Raw genomic sequence first — 14,226 nt, forward strand, 5'->3', positions numbered from 1 at the left:
GATAGTGACGCCAGTGAATAATTTATTTATTTTTGCGGGCTCAAAAATGAGGAAGGTGAAGGGTTTGTTAAAGTAGTGGACAACCCCTTTCAGTATACAAACCTGCTTGGCTTTTTTTACTCTCTAGATGCTGACAACCAGTCCTTCACAAGAAAATAGGAGTTGTCACCTGCTTCCCCAAACACATTTTTTTGTGGTTACCCAATGCATGATCCGCTCTGTAATCAATGGGAGGTTGTATACATTGTGCATGAGCAGTCTGCACCACTGAGGATTGTCAGCCCCACCACACAGGCATGTAAATCTCAGTCATGCTTTTTTTCCTCAAGGGCTCTGTCTTTGCCTGATAAAACACTGTGCAAAGAAAGTACCTGGCGTGTAGATTATCTGCTGTGTACAGTACCAGGAACAGCCTGCTCCTGGGAGATAGGTGCAGTCACTGAGCCAACGCTAATTAGTATGGACATTGGAGACTGCGGTAACTTATTACCAGCAGTTATATCACTATATACTGAGGTACACTAGTTGATAAACTACGGCTCCCAGCATGCTTTGATCAATGCTGGAAGATGTAGACATACAATAATATAACTACTATAATACTGCCCCCTATGTACAAGAATATAACTACTGTAATACTGCCCCTATGTACAAGAATATAACTACTATAATACTGCTCCCATGTACAAGAATATAACTACTATAATACTGCTCCCATGTACAAGAATATAACTACTACTAGATGGTGGCCCGATTCTAACGCATCGGGTATTCTAGAATATGCATGTCCCTCCCATGTACAAGAATATAACTACTATAATACTGCCTCCTATGTACAAGAATACAATAATGTGCACTTGACCCACTCCCATCCCACTTCATCCCAAACCTCACCACAGTCTTCATCCCAACCCTAACTCATCTCTTCAACCGATCACTAACAACTGGTGTTTTCCCCTCAAGCTTTAAACATGCCTCAATCACACCTACCCTCAAAAAGTCCTCTCTTGACCCATCCTCTGTATCTAGCTATCGCCCTATATCACTTCTCCCTTATGCCTCAAAACTACTGGAACAACACGTCTAGCTTGAACTGTCCTCCCATCTCTCTTCTTGTCCCCTCTTTGACCGCTTGCAATCTTGCTTCCGGTCACACCGCTCCACTGAAACTGCCCTAACTAAGGTCACCAATGACCTCTTAACCGCCAAGAGCAAGCGACACTACTCTGTCCTCCTCCTCCTCGACCTGTCGGCTGCCTTTGACACAGTGGACAATTCCCTATTACAGACCCTCTCATCCCTTCGGCATCAGACTTGGCCCTATCCTGGATCTCATCATACCTAACAGACCGGACATTCAGCGTCTCCCACTCACACACCACCTCCTCACCTCGCCCCCTATCTGTCGGAGTCCCACAAGGTTCAGTCCTTGGGCCCCTGCTCTTCTCCATTTACACCTTTTGGCCTGGGACAGCTCATAGAATCTCATGGCTTTCAGTATCATCTCTATGCTGATGACACACAGATCTACATCTCTGGACCAGATATCACCTCCCTACTAACCAGAATCCCTCAATGTCTGTCCACTATTTCATCCTTCTCCGCTAGATTTCTGAAACTTTACATGCACAAAACAGAATTCATCATCTTTCCCCCATCTCACGTGACCCCTCTCCCCCCCCCAACGAACCTATCCATTACAGTAAATGGCTGCCCACTCTCCCCAGTCCCACAAGCTCGCTGCCACGGGGTAATCCTTGACGCTGATCTCTCCTTCAAACCACGTATCCAAGCCCTTTCCACTTCCTGCCAACTTCAACTCAAAAATATTTCACGAATCCGTACATTCCTCAACCAAGAATCTGCAAAAACCCTAGTGCATGCCCTCATCATCTCTCGCCTTGACTACTGCAACCTCCTGCTCTGTGGCCTCCCCTCTAACACTCTCACACCCCTCCAATCCATTCTAAACTCAGCTGCCCGACTAATCCACCTGTCCCCCCGCTATTCCCAGGCCTCTCCCCTCTGTCAATCCCTTCACTGGCCCCTTATTACCCAGAGACTCCAGTACAAAATCCTAACCATGACAAACAAAGCCATCCACAGCCTGTCTCCTCCATACATATGTGACCTCGTCTCCTGGTACTTACCTACACACAATCTCCGATCCCCACAAGATCTTCTTCTCTACTCCCCTCTTGTTTCCTCTTCCCACTATCGCATACAAGATTTCTCTCACGCATCACCCCTACTCTGGAACTCTCTACCACAACATATCAGACTCTGACCTACCATCGAAACCTTCAAAAAAAGCCTGAAGACTCTCCTCTTCCGACAAGCCTACAACCTGCAGTAACCACCGAATCGTGATATTCTCACCTTCCAATGGCCCCTGCCGCCTTCCCGCTCCTCGCGATGCTCCCGTTCCCAGTGATGCCTCACTGCAATGACCCCAGATGACGTAGCATCACGTGGGAACATTACGTCATCACAGGCATTGTCGCAAGGCATTACTGGGAACGGGAGCATTGTGAGGAGCGGGAAGGCTGCTGGGGCCGCCGGAAGGTTTATGGTATATGGTTCCCAGGGCCTGGAGGAGTCTCCTCTCCTCCACCCTGCGTACCAACCGCACATAATCCGCTTACTTCCCGCATGGTGGGCATAGCCCCATGCAGGAAGTAAGGGGATCAATGCTGTCCTATGTGTGCGGAATCGCCGCGATTCCGCACAAAGAATGAACATGCTGCGTTTTTTCCGGAATGCGACCCCACTGCAGAAAAAAACGCAGCATGCGCTCAAAAAAATGCGGAATGCATTAGAAATTATGGGATATTTATGTAAGCGTTTTTTTTTTTGCGGAAAAAGCTAAAAATCCTGAACGTGTGCACATAGCCCAATACTGCCTCTATGTACCAGAATACAACTAGTATAATACTGCCCCTATGTACAAGAATATAACTATTATAATACTCCTATATATACGAATATAACTACTATAATACTGCCTCTATGTACCAGAATACAACTAGTATAATACTGCCCCTATGTACAAGAATATAACTACTATAATGCTGCCTCTATGTAAAAGAATATAACTATTACCATGTGTACTCGTGTATAAGTCGACCCGTGTATAAGTCGACCCGAGTATAAGTCGAGGCACTTAATTTTACCTCGAAAAACTGGGAAAACGTATTGACTCGAGTATAAGCCGGGTATGCATTGTCCCCTAATCCCTATTCTGGTATGCATAGTTCCTCATCCCTATCCTTGTTTGCAGGGCTCCTTGTTCCCATCCTTGTCTGCATGGCCCCAATGAGAAAAACAAACAAAAAAAATACTACTTACTGTACCTTCCCTACGCGTCCTCTTGGTATCTCGTTCTGGCTTCCAGCAGTTCGTCCTATTGCATGTCCCTGCTCATTGTTGTTCACTTCTGTCCATCCTATGGGAATGGAGAGAAGTGAATATTCATTATCTTAATGAGCAAGCACCCGCGAGAGCCCGGCAGCTGCTGGAAGAGAGCGGTTCCGGCTGTAACTGTTCGCACTATAAGAGAAATGAATATTCATTGCCAGTGCAGGGAATATTAATTTCTCTTTAGCAGCGGGCATAGGCTTTAGCCTCCTGTGACCTGCTGCTCTGCCGCTCCCCTGCCGTAAACTAGGACATACTGGGACAATGACTTGTGTATAAGCCGGGGGGACATTTTCAGCACAAACAAGATGTGCTTAAAAATCTCGGCTTATACAAGAGTATATACGGTATATTACTGCCCCCATGTACAAGAATATAACCGCTATGAGGCTATATTCAGGCATCGCTTTTTTTTTTTTTTTTTTTTCCAGCCAAAACTTGATCTCTGGGCAGTGAAAGGGAAAAAAAAAAAAACGGAAAAAAACTGCAGATAAAATACAGGGTTTACTTCTGTATTTTTTGAGATTCTCAAAGTTCAGCTTTGCTTCCACCTAGCAAGAATGAATAGTGACGTCATAAAACATTTTTGGAATAAAGGATAATTTTATCAAATTATTTAGTGGAAAAAAATGGTGTAAAAAATAAATAAATACTAGAACTAAGGTAATATATGTTCATGAACAAATTCACAACTGCAAAATATGAAAACAGCAGGGAGACATCGAATTGGCCAGGCATTGTTTACTTTTACACATTGGCCAGGCATTGTTTACTTTTACACATTGGCCAGGCATTGTTTACTTTTACACACTGGCCAGGCATTATTTAGGCTATGTGCACACGTTCAGGATTTCTTGCAGAAAATTCCTGAGAAAAACCTGAAAATTTTCTGCAAGAAATCTGCATGCGTTTTTGATTCGTTTTTTTTCCCCCGGACATTTCCCCAATGCATTTTAAGTGGGAAATCCGCAAAATTAATGAACATCCTGCGTTTTTTACCGCAATGCGTTTTTTTTTTTTTTTTGCGGAAAAAACGCATCATGTGCACAAAACATGCGGAATTCATTCTAAATGATGGGATGCATATTGTATGCTTTTTTTTTTTTTTGCAGTTTTATAGCGTTTTTATCGCGAAAAATCAGCAACGTGTGCACACAGCCTTACTCTTACACATTGGTCAGGCATTGTTTACTTTCACACATATATCACTAATTTAATGAAACTGTACTAATACTAACAACCATGCTCATATGAGGAGACCAAGCCATCTAATATATAAAGCTGAATGTGTGTGTATGTCCGGGATTGGCATCTGCACCGTCGCAGCTACAGCCACAAAAGTTTGCACAGTCACACGTCTGGACCCCGAGAACGTCATAGGCTATGTTGTGAGGTGAAATTTTAACCCTGCGCTTTCCAATTCACCAAACAATTTTGCACACGCGGAAAAATTGCCACATGCACAAAAGTTGCAACACATGCAAAAGTTGCCTCACACAAAACTTGCACATACTCAAAACGCACCACACAAAACTCGCCACGCGCAAAACTCGCCATGCGCAAAACTTGAGCACACAACTTGCTACACTAACCTGTCACATGCAACTCAACACACAAAGTTGCTACACGCATGTCGCCACACAACTCCTCTCACAAAAGTCGCTACATGCATGTCGCCACACGCAACTCAACACGCACAACTTGACACATGAAACTCGCCCCAAAACACACGCAAGTCTGGTATTATCCTTCAAAAATAAAAATCTGATTAATAAGCAGGCAAACTACAAGAGCAACAACTGTACCATATAGGAAATACAGCAGCTGTCAGTCACATGACCTGTCTATTGTGTATGTGTGAGCTAATATATACTGCCGGGGGGAGGGCTTCCTGTTGGCTGGGGATTTATCAGGCTGCCAATTTAGCTTACAAATACTGAGGTAAAAATACTGACCAAATAACGTGTGAACACGGTCTAATACAGGAGGAGATGACACACAGGTATATACTATATACAGGAGAGATGACATACAGCAGGTATATATTTACAGGGGAGATGATATACAGGTGTATACTATATATAAGGGAGATGACAAACATGTATATACTGAGGGGAAAATGAGAGGTGTGAGGTGAAAATGAAAAGGTGTGAGTGCAAAATGAGAGGAGTGAGGGAAAATAGTGGAGTGATCGGAAAATTACAGATGTGAGGTCGAAATGACAAGTGTGAGGGGGAAAATGAGAGGCGTGATGGGAAAATAAGAAAAGTGAGGTGCTATAACTAACCACAGATATTTACTATGCCCAGGCAACGCTGGGCTCTTCAACTAGTCTACTATATAATTGTCTACGGGTCACTTCCGTCTGCCTGCCTGTCTGTCACGGATATTCATTGGTCGTGGCCTCTGTCTGTCATGGAAATCCAAGTTGCTGATTGGTCGTGGCAAAACGCCCACGACCATTGCCACGACCAATCAGCGACAGCCAGAGTCTGGCAGCAAAATGGCCGCTGCTTTACTACCTTGCAGTCAGCGCTGACCGGTCACATAGGGTTAATGCCAGAGTTAACGGACTGCGGTGTAATGCACTCCGTTAACGCAGCTATTAACCCTGTGTGACCAACTTTTTACTATTAATGCTGCGTATGCATCAATAGTAATACGATCTAATGTTAAAAATAATACTAATAAAAAAAAAAGGTTATTCTCACCCTCCGACGTCGCGCTGTCCTCGGCAGTGCAAGCGACAGGTTCCGGTGCCAAGGATGCTATGCGAGAAGGACCTGCCATGATGTCATCACAGGTCCTGCGCTCATACCAACCCTGGGACCGGAAGCTACCACGTGCACCGCACACAGGCGGCAGGGCTACAAGGGGCCTTCGGAAGGTGAGTATATGTTTATTTTTTATTTTAAGTCTTTTTAACCACGCATATAGTGCCCACAGTGCTATATACTACGTGGGCTCTGTTATATACTACATCTCTATGCTATATACTATGTCGCTGGGGCAATATACAATGTGACTGTGCAATATACAACGTAACTGTCTAATATACTACGTGCTCTGTGCAATATACTATGTGGCTGTGTCTGTTCTGTTATATACTACGTCGACTGTGCAATATACTACGTGGCTCTGTTATATACTACGTGGCAGTGCGATATACTACGAGGCTATGTTATATACTACGTGGCTCTGCTATATACTACGTGGCTATGTTATATACTACGTGGCTCTGCTATATACTACATACGCTGTGTTACATACTACGTAGCTCTGTTATATACTATGTCGGTTGTGTTATATACTATGTCACTGTGCAATATAGTACGTAGCCTGTGCTATATACGACCTACATATTCTAGAATACCCGATACGTTAGAATCGGGCTACCATCTAGTTATGTTATAAACTTGGCAAAATTACAAATATAACTGGGTGTGACATCCTGCTGTACTGGCGTGTTTTTGTTGTTGTTTTTTTTTTAACCAAAAATGCTGCAAAAAGTGATGGTTGCGTTTTGTTACATCTTTGCAGCTTTTTTGCGCTTGCTCATTGCTTTCTATGGGTGAAAAAAATGCTACAAAAGCACTGAAAGAAGGGACTTGCTGCAGTTTTAAAAAAACAGCCATTTTGCAATTTTGTCAGGGGAAAAAAAGAGAGAGTGTGTGAGACTTCTGAAATATCAGCTTTTGTTAATGCTTTAAAAAGCAGCTTATAATTTTCATAAAGCAGCAATAACGCAAAGTGAGCACATAGCCCGATGCGGCACCTGGTAGTTGCGTGTGTGTGGGGTGCAGGAATCTGTCGGACACATTGACATTTTGGATTCTTGTCTTGCAGATGAAGATCTCCTTTAATGAGCAGAACATCCACACCATGTTTGAATATCCATCTGAGGATTCCCTGGCTGAAGACATGGGGGAAGATGAGGCCAACGAGGTGTCCGGCTCCGAGTCTGAGGAAGAGGAGAAACCCCCTGGTCTCTTTCTACCTCGGCCACAATTTGTGAGTGGCTGTGCCGGTGGGAGCAGTCTGCGGGCCACCTCTGCAAACTCAGGTAATGGCCGGGATGATGCGTTCTATGACACATCATTCCACAACGTCACCTAGGGCATGCTGGGAATTGTAGTTGCTCTTGGAGGGACTCTGCTCGAAGATTTCTGCTCTTGCAGCCTTCTGGGCTCAGCTGTACCTGCAGTTTCTGGCGCTCGTTCCCTGGAAGGGTGTGGACGCTGATCGCTCTGCTGTGACATGTTTGGTCACATTTCTCTGCCATGGTGCTGCGGACGTCGGATCACGTGTGTCGGAAACCTCTAATCCCTCATTGTATTTATTATTGTCACTGCAATGAGTCACGGCGGAGCGGTGCTGACGTGGACAATCAGGCGGCTTTATTAATAGTCATCACTGTTTAAAGAGACAGTAAAATTATTTTCATTTGACTTTGCCCTGTGGTTACGTAAAATCTATTGCAAACTGTTATCAGCCACACCATTCTGACTGTGCCATGCCTGACCACTGGGACAAAACATCTCCATTGTTGAGAACTTCCAGAAACGACATGAAGAGTTATCAGAGGAACAACCCGTGTCAGTCGCTCAACAGCACATGAAATCTAGAGGGGATCAAGTCTGCACGTCATATTGCAGATTGCCTTCCCTAGTCTGAAGTGGCAGATAACAGGGAACAATAGAATAGTTACCTATTCAGTTGGGGCAGGGGGAGTAGTAGTAGGTTTGTCATTAATTCCAAACCTCCTAACAGGCAGCAGTCACCATTGCCTGCAGTATCTAAAGGCGTTAGACATCGGGGATTGGAGTCCTCTCTGATCCGGTGCATTGTGGTAGGAGCCCCTCTGAGATTGCAGGGGCAAAGCTCCCATGCCCATGTGTTCACAATGCCGACCATGTGAGTGAATGTGCGTCAACTACTCACACTGTTGTGCCCCCTCCCCCTGACGTCTTGTGCCCCTTCCCCCTGGTGTCTTGCGCCCCCTCCCCCTGACGTCTTGCGCCCCCTCCCCTGCAGGATCGTCAGTAAATAGCTCCAAGGGCAGGTCAGTGATGTAAGTGAAGAGGAGGAGGAGGAGTGCGCATGATCGAGCCATCCTGTGAAATCTGCATTTTCTGCACTCCTACGATCTTGAAGACAGAAGTGCTGGATTATTTGATGCATCAATCTACTATAAATAATAAAATATATATTTTATTTTCTCTTTTTCGTTGTAGGTCTATCCAATTACACCCCTAAACATTCCATGGAGTACAGTAAATGGCAGGATGAAGCGTCTAGAGGGGGCTCCACAACTCCGGACCTCAATGCACCGAGCGAGGACATGGTGAGCCCGAACCTCCTGCCTGGAGTTCCCCTTGAAGATTCTGGGCGGGGTTATTCAGACATTTTCTCCTAACGTACAGGAGATGCAATCATTTTAAATTTACAGCTGAAAAGCCTGAGGCTGCACCACTGAAGCCTTCTTCCTTCTAGCGCTGTGATGGAGACCTTCGCACTGGGCAGGGCGTAGACATTAACGTATCTGATGACTTGGATCCACACAAGGTTTCTGTGACTGCACTGTCGCCGATAGAAATCAAGAGGAAATGTCAGTCTCTCAGTAGTGCAGCCTCAGGCTTTGGGCCCGTAATTTCCAATGATTATATCTCCGCCTTCAGGTGAGATAATTAAACACGGTTTTCACCTTTTTTTTATGTACTCTGAAGGGTCTCCTTCATAATTGGGCCCTGTGTAAACTTGTCACATGATTTTGTTCAGCTAGTCAGCTCAAAGCAACCTGCTATGTAGCGTTCATTGTGTCCAAACTGTGACCTGTAACCGTGTCCTCTCTCTTGCAGCTCACGCCGGCCGACGGCAGCGCTCACACGGGTTTCCGAAGCGAGCCGGCCCTGTACTTCTAACCTCAGCGGATGGAGGACGGTCAGATATATCTGGACTGTGGTCACTGCCCTGACGTCTGTCCTCAGCAATGGCGCCTGTGCTGCACAGCCTCCTGGGAAAGGACTGCAGTCTCGCTGTGGGGTTACCAATAAAAATTAAAAAGGACGCACTCGCAAAATTGGCTGATTATATGAAATCCGCCATAGTAAGTGTAGCAGCTTGTTTGCTGCCGGCAGCAGAGCCATGTTAATTATATTAATTAACCATCCTGCCGAGAGATGAATTGTATGACCAGCGCCTCTGGAGGTGGGGGGCGCGGGGTGCTGACTGTGGGGTGTGACTTGAAGACTTCTTCTTTTGTGTATGTATGTGAGCGACTCTTAAGACAAATGCACTCTAGCGACTACAGAACCACAACTCCCAGCATGTTTATCAAGGGTGTAGTTTAGTAACTGCCAGAGCGCTTCAGGTCGGAGACCATTGCCTTAGGGCAGTGATGGGCAGAAAAGGATATGACTGGTCGTCTTTGTAACTTTTGTAACTATTTTGGGGAGGACTCTGGGGTAATACAGGTTATGGAAATGCTGTCAATCAGATTTAGCTTCAAGCATCCTTTACTTTTCTCAAAAAAAAAAACAAATATATATGTTTTTTTTTTTTTCTCGGTTGTATATGGGAAAGCTGGCCAATGACCGATATTACCATATGTACGACACCCAGCTTTTCTGTGCATAGCTTAGGAAAGCTGGGTGTTGTAGTGGCAGGATTTCAGGTCACTTGGGTATCTGCTACTGGGAAAGCTGAGTGACCACTGGGTTCGTAATGGCAGCCATTAAATATCCGTTATCTACTACTGGGAGAGCTGTAGTGCCATCTATTAAGTTGTCTTCCAGCTTTCCCAGTAGTAGGTAACCATTAGATCTGTAGTTGTAATTCCTCTGAGTAGGAAAGCTGGGTGACTTTACTGCTCTTCAATCGTAAACCTTAAATCTTCCCACTTATGCAGCTGGATATCTCTAGCACTAGGGTCCAGAAGCCATGCTGGGGTATAGGAAAGCTTGGTGGCTGCCGTGTGAGCTTATATTAGTTGTCGCTCAGCTTTTCCAGGAACTGCTAGAAAGAGAGGATGTATGGTGGGCGTCCAGTCACTAGTGATGTACATGAAAGGTATATGTTATCCTAGGTAAGGATGCTCTGGGTGGCAGTGGTCAGTCTCCTCCTCTGGTCCCATTCCAGCAGAGACAGCAGGGCGGTGCGGACAGGTGCGCGCTCTGTACATTGGAGCCGGCAGCACCTGTCCGTCTGAGCTAATGGTGCTGCGTATTTGCATGTTGTGATATCATGAACGCTCCTAGCAGCGACCTCCCTGAGCGCCATGTATTGTTAATTTGCACTCTGTTCTCGCCTGGGAAACCCTGCGGGGTCTCTGTAGGGGGCATAGAATCCCCCAGGAGTCGTGCCCGCTGCTCTGACCTCCCTCATGATTTGCATCATGTGGTTCTGTCCATGACCCCATGCAAATCTAGGAACCAGACATGTCGCACTCTCCACTCATGTGCAGCTCCAGCGACCCTTCAGTAGTGGCGTGGTGAGACTACAAGGCCCAGCATACTGTGCCAAGCATTGGTAGAGCCTTCTGACACTTGTAGTTCTACCACCATATTTTGTGGCGCATTCACACACTCCGTTTTCCAGTCCACTCCTCGCCTTCTGACACTTGTAGTTCTACCACCATATTCTGTGGCACATTCACACACTCCGGTGTCCAGTCCACTCCTCTGTTTTGTCTTTTTGTGCGAGTCTGTCATATTGTCTGTAAAAAGTCACAAAAAAAAAGTCTTTGCACTTGATTTTCCTAAAGTTTATAAGACGTGATAAATAGAATGTAATATATAATAATCTTCAGCTGTTCCTGTCGTAGCCAGATGTGCTCACCGTGGCCAAAGTCTCCATGTCCAGTTTTCTTGTGTAACATTGGATTTACTGTCCTGACTATGGATAATATTATTACTTTTTGTAATGGTTGTAGATTCACCTCAGAAGTTTACCTGATGTAACCAAATATCCAGGAAAAGAGCTGATCAATAAATATGTTCACTGCAGGAAATGGACAAAGACTCTGCCTCATTCATTCATCTATGACATAATATAATCTCCTGTATACAAGAGGTAACGGCTAGAATACCGCTCGCTATCTAGGAGTATACACTACCACTCCAAATGTTAGCGTCTCCCAGACAATTTTGTGTTTTCCATGAAAACTCATACTTTTATTAATCAAATGAGTTGCCGAATGAATGTAAAATGTAGTCCAGACATTGACAAGGTTTGAAAAAATGATTTTTATTTGAAATAATAATTTTCTCCTTCAAACTTTGCTTTCGGCAAAGAATGCTCCCATTGAAGGAATTACAGCATTGCAGACCTTTGGCATTCTAGCAGTTAATTTGCTGAGGTAATCTGGAGACATTTCTCCCCATGCTTCCAGAAGCCCCTCCCACAAGTTGGTTTTGCTTGATGAGCACTTTTTGCACCATACGGTCAAGCTGCTCCCACAACAGCTCAATGGGGTTGAGATCTGGTGACTGCGCCGGCCACTCCATTACAGATAGAATACCAGCTGCCTGCTTCTTCCCTAAATAGTTCTTGCATAATTTGGAGGTGTGCTTTGGGTCATTGTCCTGTTGTAGGATGAAATTGGCTCCAATCAAGCGCTGTCCACAGGGTATGGCATGGCGTTGCAAAATGGAGTGATAGTCTTCCTTATTCAATATCCCTTTTACCTTGTACAAATCTCCCACTTTACCAGCACCAAAGCAACCCCAGACCATCACATTACCTCCACCATGCCTGACAGATGTCGTCAGGCACTATTCCAGAATCTTTTCAGTTGTTCTGCGTCTCACCAATGTTCTTCTGTGTGATCCAAACACCTCAAACTTGGATTCGTCCGTCCATAGCACTTTTTTCCAATCTTCCAATGTCAGTGTTCTTTTGCCCATATTAATCTTTTCCTTTTATTAGCCAGTCTCAGATATGGCTTTTTCTTTGCCACTCTGCCCTGAAGGCCAGCATCCCGGAGTCGACTCTTCACTGTAGATGTTGACACTGGCGTTTTTACGTGTACTATTTAATGAAGCTCCCAGTTGAGGACCTGTGAGGCGTCGATTTCTCAAACTACAGACTCTAATGCACTTGTCTTGCTTCTCAGCTATGCAGCGGGGCCTCCTGCTTCTCTTTTTACTCTGGTTAGAGCCTGTTTGTGCTCTCCTCTGAAGGAAGTAGTATACACCGTTGTAGGAAATCTTCAGTTTCTTGGAAATTTCTCGCATGGAATAGTCTTCATTTCTAAGAACAAGAATAGACTGAGTTTCACATGAAAGTTCTTTTTTTCTGGCCATTTTGAGAGTTTATTGGAACCAACAAATGTAGTGCTTCAGATTCTCAACTAGCTCAAAGGTCAGGTTTATAGGTTCTCTAATCAGCCAAACTGTTTTCAGATGTGCTAACATACTTGCACAAGGATTTTCAAGGGTATTCTAACCATCCATTAGCCTTCTTACACAGTTAGCAAATACAAACTACCATAAGAACACTGGAGTGATGGGTGTTGGACACAAGCCTCTATACACCTATGAAGATATTGCATTACAAACCAGACGCTTGCAGCTAGAATAGTCATTTACCATATTAACAATGTATGGCGTGTATTCCTGAATCATTTAATGTTAGCTTCTTTGGAAAAAACTGTGCTTTTCTTTCAAAAATAAGGAAATTTCTAAGTGACCCTAAACTTTTACACGGTAGTGTATAACTACTATAATACTGTCTCTATGTACAAGAATATAACTATAATAATAATAATTTTTATTTATATAGCGCCAACATATTCCGCAGCGCTTTACAAATTATAGAGGGGACTTGTACAGACAATAGACATTACAGCATAACAGAGATCACAGTTCAAAATAGATACCAGGAGGAATGAGGGCCCTGCTCGCAAGCTTACAGACTATGAGGAAAAGGGGAGACACGAGAGGTGGATGGTAACAATTGCTTTAGTTATTCGGACTGGCCATAGTGTAAGGCTCGGGTGTTCATGTAAAGCTGCATGAACCAGTTAACTGCCGAAGTATGTAGCAGTACAGACACAGAGGGCTATTAACTGCATAAAGTGAATGAGAACACTATAATACTGTCCCTATGTACAAGAATGACTGCTATAATGCTGCTCCCTATGAACAAGACGATAACTTGTATTTTTAGATGTAATCAGTTACGTGTGTGTGGGTGGTTGTCGCCTGTGTTTAGGGATTCACATGTGTATAAGGATGGGAGTTGCTGCTTTCTGTTCCTCATTCTGGTGAACTGTACTCTCCATTGTTACATGTGGTGTTCTCAGTATAGAGGTTTATATATCCTTATACACAAGCGGTATAATTTACTGTCTGTAGATCACCATGGTGCTGTTGTAGGTACCTTCTGCCCAGAATGCGTTTTCTGCCTTATTTATCAGAGCTTCTTGTAGTCAGTGTGGACACATTCATATCCCCCCACCAGTAATAGGGGTCTCCAGGACCCATTCTGTATGTTTTAATTTGGGTGGGGTATGCACAAGGTGGTCTCTATATCCCTTTGTCATCCTCCCTGCTCACCTCCTGCACAGGGCATGGCCGATTTTCTATAAATGGGCACTGCCATAAGGATCTGTGATGTGCCCTTGATCAGGGATATGGAGTAAAGTGGAAACTGCAGGTTGATGAAAAGGGCAGCACAGAGTATTTCAGAAACTTGTTAAATGGCAGTGATCACTCCATTATTTTAATAAAGTCGGCTAGGACAGAGCTGCATGTAAGGCTTCTTTTACACTTACCGTGGTTCTGCGTCCCCAATAATTCCACAGAGCGC

The 14,226-nt window shown here is 44.5% G+C and overlaps 1 protein-coding gene across 1 annotated transcript in view; it reads left to right on the forward strand.

The window, feature by feature from the left end:
* The window catches only part of TPRN (taperin), a 29,961-nt gene extending 18,528 nt beyond the window's left edge, over positions 1 to 11,433 (forward strand). Inside the window, exons 2-4 of the mRNA XM_069747761.1 lie at positions 7,264 to 7,480; positions 8,652 to 8,761; positions 9,276 to 11,433. Coding sequence (XP_069603862.1) covers positions 7,264 to 7,480; positions 8,652 to 8,761; positions 9,276 to 9,338 — 390 coding nt within the window. The 3' untranslated portion in view covers positions 9,339 to 11,433. The remainder of the gene's footprint in view (positions 1 to 7,263; positions 7,481 to 8,651; positions 8,762 to 9,275) is intronic.
* Positions 11,434 to 14,226: the final 2,793 nt, after the last annotated feature.

This window comes from Ranitomeya imitator, chromosome 2 (assembly GCF_032444005.1).
Source record: "Ranitomeya imitator isolate aRanImi1 chromosome 2, aRanImi1.pri, whole genome shotgun sequence".
NCBI lineage: Eukaryota > Metazoa > Chordata > Amphibia > Anura > Dendrobatidae > Ranitomeya > Ranitomeya imitator.